A 7,056-nucleotide genomic window follows, 5' to 3' on the forward strand; every position below is an offset into this window, starting at 1 on the left:
GCTCTAAGCGGAATAAAAAGCAGCTCTGTTGCCGAGGACTGCAGCACGGGACTCTGTCACTGCTGGCCCTATGTTCCACAGACAATAACATTGTTGTGGTTTTTAATGAAGAGTCAACATGGCGAAAATACAGGCGGGCGCAACTTATTTGCATCCTGCGAATGTCAAAGGATTGATGGGTCACTGTCTTCACTTAAGACCCTTGAACAATAGAAAGCACTGTACAGCAAGGAAGGAGACCTGTTCATGTTTAGTGAGGAGTTCCTGTTGCCAAATATGAGCCACCAAAAACAGAAAAACTCAACTCCGGGTGGGTTTAAAAACCTCCTTCAATGAACTTCAGATACGAGAATAAATCAAGGTTGCCCCACCTCTTGCTGGGAAACTGTTTTTTCATTTCACAGTTTACTCTTTTCATAGTTTACTCCAAATTTAATAAACCTTGATCCTAGTATTAATACTTCCTTCCACAATACTGACAGTTTGAAGGGTTTTTTCACATGAACACTATCTGACTGTTCAGGAAACAGTGAGGGGAAAGAGTTCAGCTATAGTTCCGTTCAGTTTAAAAAGCAGCAACAGCTCGTGTCGCTTCATCATCCTTCAAACAAAGCAGCTTAGATGTAATCTGGGTAGACTACTGAGAAGTGCACATTCAACGGCAGCTTAGCTCCCAGTTCCCATATGGCATTTAGGGGAAAATAACGGCAATAAACTTCTTCAGCAGTGCTGATATGAAGCACACTTCACAGCCGAGCTTATGTGGGACTCATTTAATTTAACATGAACTCTGTGGTGGGCTGACGGAGAGCAGCCGACGTGAAGCATTAGCTGCATTCCTGCTTCACTGAGTCATTGTCCTGTGGCTCAGCATGAAGCGTATAGAGCCGCGTACACTGCCATGTGACTCACGCAGATTGATCATTACACATCTACGAATGAGTAATAAACAAGGCTGGGGTGATGTCACGACAGCAGCGTAGTATATTGATCCACCGTGATGTCAGTGAGACTGTTGTCACAGCCACACCTTCAACGGTGTGTCTCAGAGGTCAAGTTCACATTCAAAAGCTGTAGAGCCAACTCAATGATACAAGCGCATCATGTCATAACACAGATTCACAGAATTTTATAGACATAAACAGTACCGTATAATTGAATCTAGAAATGAAACAGCCAGTCGACGATGATTCAATGAGTCGCCCAGGGGTCCGTGAGTCGACCAGTCATGAAGCCGTTGGGCTCAGGTGACAGGACCATTGTAATCCAAGATGTAAAAAGCATCAAAACTTTTCACAGAAGACACATCAGAGGACACACACTGCCCACACCACATTTTGAACAGTGAAAAACAACATGAAACACTACACTATTCAAGTTGTAAACACTGTCTTGCCTTGTTTTAATAACTCTTGGCGTCTGTCAACCTGCACTAACTAGTCGCCTTATCTTAGAAATAGTCGGTGACTAGTGGAATATGAAGCTTGCCGTTTCTTGCAGCGCCAACTGATTCATAATTTAATATCATAACTGACAATCTCTGGGACTTCTACAGTTGCACAACACACCTGTACCAACTGTGTTTAGATTGCTCGAGGACACCATCAATCCAAACAAGAGAAACAAAGGCAGCCACAGTTGTGACTTACAGCGGCAGTGGTAGCGACCTCCTTCAGCGCTTGTACAATAATTTGGGTTTGCATGATGCCCCCACTTCAAGGCCAAGGTCACATGGGTGCAAGCCTTATCATGGGCGAGACCTTGCGTTACAATCGCTGCATTATTTTCAAACCTAGCCTTTGGCTCCTTGAATTCCTAACACTGGAGGTTTTCTTTGAGACGGGCAGGCGCTCACTTCCAGCAGGTAGCGCTGCAGCTGGCCAGTCGTAAAGAACACACGCCACTAAACATATGTAAAGCAGGAAAACGGCTGACAAAATGATTGGGAATCACCGAGAGACAATGCAGCAATAATGGCTCCTCACCCCTAAGGAAAGGATGAGAAAGTGATTTGCAGCTCTTTCTCATTCAGATTCATCAGGGCAACTTTGCATACTGTAAAAACCTAAGGCCGACTCTTATCTGATCTAGAAATGAGGTCATCTGTGACAGTGACCATTCACCGGGGCAATCAGTGCGCGCTACCATCAGACACACCCATGACACATTAGAGTTTAATGGCGCCGTATAACTGTAAATCCAGCGATTATGCCGGTAAGTTCTCCTAATGCTTTGAGGATTCTATCCCATCAGGAGCAGAATGCGGAGCAGTGTGATGAGAAGTGACGAGAGTGGGGGAGTTCCAAACTTCTCAGGAAGTGGAGCAGTTCTTCCAGGGAGACGGTGCTGTTTTTCTTTACCCTAATTTTACTGGAGATTTATTTTACGAAAGTATGAGAAAGATGGCCTCCTATCAATCCCGGGACATTGTTCAGACGTCAAATGCAGAATGACACACATCTGACTGTGACACACGCTGTGATTTAACTTCCACCTAAACTTGATCCTCTTTTTGTAATGGGCTTACAGGCTATAAGAACTACTCCACTGACCTCACAGCACACAAAAATAGGAGGGGCTCAATGACAAACACAGCACAATAAAAGACGGCAAACCAAACGTCTTCCTCGACTACAAGTTTACAATGCTGCAGCCGTAAGGCGCCGCTTCTTCAAGCTCCTTCTGCTGAGCAGCTAATGTTTATGAGAGCAGCAGACCAGGCGACAATCACGTTTGACCCACATTTCTGCTGCGCTCAAATTACAACCTCTGTTCTTCAGTGCGGGCCTTTCTTCCATCTGCGGAGCAAACAAAACCTCCTGATCTTCATAAACTGACCCATTATTTTAAAATGCATGACCAACTCCCAGAATAGAAGGGTAAAAATAACAACACTGGGAGAACGTTGACTTCATAAACCACATATACAGCTGTATTCACCGAATGCAAATTCAAAGTGATAAGAATCTGGGGAATGTTCGGCACGTTCGGGGGGTCCTCTTCCAGGTTGTCGACTTTATGATGTGTCGGATGTTTCAAAAGGAGCTGCCAAGCTGGGCTTCTTAAGATCCACAGCCAGGGCTCATAAAGCCGGAAAAGACAACTATAAACCCAATCATTTGCTATGTTATGACTGCAGGTGTGTTGAGGGAGTCTGTGGAATTTGGTAAATTATAAGACTTGTGAGTAAACTATGTATGAGTAAAGTAAATAAACACAAGAGGGAAAGACATATATGGGTGTGTTGTCAGCCATTGTCTTTATCTTATTTTACAGGATATAAAAAGTGTAATTCAAAATAGATTGTCTATATAATATTTTTCTAATGTCTAGTTTATAGTGTTTATTTATGAAAGAGATGATAAGTTACTTAAGGTATATCTTTAATGTTTACTGTTAGTCTTTAATGTTTGTCTATAAAGTTTGTCTTTAATGTTGAGTGTTAGCTGCTGGGACAAGACAAACTTCCCCATTGTGGGACAAATAAATAAGTATCTTAGAAGAGGCAAACTTTTTCCATCTCTTTTCCATGAAGAAAACAATCGAATACAACTAGCCTCCAGCCGAGGACGAACCTCGCCACTCAAACCAGCACATTAAAACAGTTTTTCAGTTGTAAAGACAGTCAAATAAAAAGTTTATTTGAATCCCATATCAAACACACAACTCTTTCATCTCATAGTTATAAACATAAATAACACCCCAAGTTATAATAAACGGTTAAAAGCCAAGAGCTGTGTGTCATCAGCACACAACAGAGAACTCAATGTTTAGACAAAAACAATTATGTTTAAATAGCTTAAAGTGACTTTTACGAGTAGAATACATTTTTGGGGGGGGGATAAGTATATTTCCAGATATTATAGTAGAGCTGCAACAAAGACTTATATGTTTGGAGAATATTCGCGCATAAGTTTCCAGAAGTTTCGGCAACTCTACTTCGTGTAACAGCGTTGCATTTGCGGTGGCTATCCAGTGACTTAGCAACTTCTGGGGGGCTGGAATGTGGCTTCTTGAATGCGGGGCAACAAAGGAAGTGTGGGCAAACAGCAGCCGGACCTCCACACACAGCTGTCCGAGCCCAGGACGGGAAGCGTGGAGGGAACAAAGAGCGAACACATGACTCGGGCACTCACCAGGACGATGGCGAAGCGCTCCTCCAGCTCACCTGGCTCCGGCATGGGCAGCTTGAGGGGCAGGTTGTGCCCCCGCAGGTCGGTGTGCTGCTCCATGCTGCCAGCGTTCCCCATCTTTCCGCCTGTTAATCCGCCTTCCTCTGCTCCCGCACAACACTGTCCGCCCCGGCTTCACTTGGGTTATCAGTTTAACCTCGGTGGTTTGTTCCCTCGCGGCGTCCTTTAACGGCTCACTTGGTCAACACGGACCGGCGAAGAGTTCCGAGGTCGGAGTTCCCGGTGAGACATGTTCAACACGAAGCACATCAAGTGCGGAAAGTTGCCCGGCTCCTCCGCTGTTACCCGTGTCTTGCACAATTGGTGCTCCACTCCCAGGCGCCAGCGGTGACGCCGCGCATGATTCAGGCGCTGCGCTCGCTGGTTAGTAAGTGATCAGGTCTGGTTTAGTGATCCTGCTGAGCTGATAGTTGAGGAGGAGGAGGAGGAGGAGGAGGGGTGGGGGTCCGCACGCACTCATCCCTCCCCACAATGACTCTTTTCAGGGGCGAAGCCTCCCGCTCCTGCTCCTTCTTCTCAGTTGGGGCGTTGCTCCCAAAGCCGTAGCCAAGGAGATGAGCTTTTTTTTAGAGTTGCATTGTGGTACTTTGAGTCCATTGTGAGGGAAACTTTGTGCCCCAAATCGGGGGCCCCGGTGACGGAGACCCCTGCAGGCGAAGGAGGAAATGTTAAAGCGGCGCCGTTACACTTCATTCCGCATCCTATTTAGGTGCAATTCACTTTTTTTTTGTGTTGAGATTGTTATCGAATATTCAAAGGGTTATTTAAATCAGCAACTTTTCCGAGGCAGACAAAGTATTTTAAGCAAGTTTGATAGTAAATCTTAAAATAATATTTTTTTTTATTAATTCAACAGTCGCATTAAGTCGAGTATTGCCATATTGAATGAATGTTTATTTTAAGTTCCTATTATAATTGTAAATATTTTACATGACAAATTATAAAATTTAGATTAAATAATTAAGCTAAAATTATAAATAATAATAATAATAATAATTGAAAAGGAGCAGAGTGAAGAACTGTTCTTATAATTTGTGTATTATTGTCGGTGAGTATTGTGTTACTGTCAGTTTTCTGTGTGCGTGATAGTCTTTTGTGTATTTAACATTTTTGTTTTTCATTTTGATATATCTGATCACATTATTTTGTTTTTCATAGTCAAATTGAAAGACATTCAGATACATACTTGTTAACTTGCACTGTCATTGTTAACTCGACACTTGTGTTTTTGTTGTTTATGTTGTATTCTATACATGGTTTAGTGTCGTATATGTCAGTCCATGGGCCGCCGTGTAATGACATGTCAACCCTTGGTATGCAATGCATATGGAAGAGTTGACAATAAAAGCGACTTTACCTTCCTATACATTCATGAATCCTTTCTATTTATTGCTGTGTTCATCTGATAATCTCACTAAACAAAAGCCAGGCCAAGTATTTACAATAATCAAGTAAATATTGAGTACATTACAGTGTAATATTGACAGCAATTACTCTGTCAATGGAAAGATACTGAAGGATTGTGTTCTTCAGTGCATGGCAGAGTGAAGACTCCAGAATTAACAAAGTCAACAGTCCCCATTTGTTCCCTGGCAAATCGACAACAGGCTGTGACGATGAAATGGGATCTGCTGACAGGGTGGGACATGAGACACAAGCCGGTGACATCAGCAGACACCACCCTGGAGACCGTCCAGAGGTTCTCCAGATGTACACTGCCTGTATTCAGGCCCACTTAATGGGGTTGGGGTCACATCTGGCTGGTGGGACACGTTGGGGATATGAAACACTGACATCATGACATCTCTCTGGTCTGTTTTTTTTTTCTGATCCATGTATAAATACACACTTATATTTTTGAGTAAAGGCTTCTTTAAAACTCCATTATTCACAAACACTTTCGAGTAGGTTATTGTTAAGGCATGGTTCTGTGTCTTGGCATCTTTCCTCGCGCTTGTGTGCATCACGTCATGTTCAGAGTTCACTTGCAGTAGAAAGTGAAAGCAGAAGGGACAATGAGGAACTGTTCTACATAAAATTCCAACTAGATACAGAACAATTTCATCTGACTAATAGCTGAATGAAAAGTGAGAAAGATGTGACAGCTGCTTGTCGTTCTCCTGTGTCAGAGCAGCGTTTCCACAGTCAAAGCTCTTAACAAGAACAAATTCACTGGATTTTAATCACTGGATTTAGTCGGAATCAAAGCAAGTGGCACTCTGGCTCAATCGGCTGCATATTGTACCAATACAGTGATGAATAAACAACCATCCACTGTTCACACACACAAGAAGAGCTCATGACCGAAGCAGTGGAGAAGACTGTAATACAATAATATCAAGTGTCTCACAGCTGCTGGAGTGTGACTGCAACAAAAAAAGATTGAATTTTTAATATTATCAAAGGGCATTTCTTAAAATCAGATTTTTTTGTTCTAATAGTGGCATTCCCCAAATCACAGTTTGAGAAAAGGGAACCATAAGATCAAAACTTTCGCAGGTTTAACTTGATAATACTTAGTTGAAAGTACACTCAGAAGTGAATAAAAGCTGTTACTAGGGTGATCAACTAGTCATGGATGAACATGAACAATAGCGCTATCTGGTGGACTCATTTATATGAAGTGTCCCGTTTTCCCCCGGGTTTGTAAAAAACTAAAAATCGAATTTTGCATATTAAAATAAGTTTCAGACAGTTACAATATATACAAATAGATATAGTATATTTTAACAAAGGAACTCACAATATGAGTCATATCCTGGCAAGCGCCATAAATCTGTCCTCAGACAGGGTCCAACCATTTGTTCACACGGATAAAATACTATATACAGCACGTCAGACAACAGAGGTCTTAAACAATTCC

At 42.5% G+C, this 7,056-nt stretch overlaps 1 protein-coding gene across 14 annotated transcripts in view; it reads right to left on the reverse strand.

Moving 5' to 3' along the window:
- The window catches only part of fmnl2a (formin-like 2a), a 39,861-nt gene extending 35,144 nt beyond the window's left edge, over window positions 1–4,717 (reverse strand). For all 14 annotated transcript variants that reach the window (XM_053876520.1, XM_053876518.1, XM_053876519.1 and 11 more), the window contains exon 1: window positions 4,137–4,717. In XM_053876520.1, the coding sequence (XP_053732495.1) occupies window positions 4,137–4,250 (114 nt within the window). In that variant the 5' untranslated portion in view covers window positions 4,251–4,717. The remainder of the gene's footprint in view (window positions 1–4,136) is intronic.
- Window positions 4,718–7,056: the final 2,339 nt, after the last annotated feature.

Source organism: Synchiropus splendidus, chromosome 10, assembly GCF_027744825.2.
Source record: "Synchiropus splendidus isolate RoL2022-P1 chromosome 10, RoL_Sspl_1.0, whole genome shotgun sequence".
Classification (NCBI taxonomy): Eukaryota; Metazoa; Chordata; class Actinopteri; order Syngnathiformes; family Callionymidae; genus Synchiropus; species Synchiropus splendidus.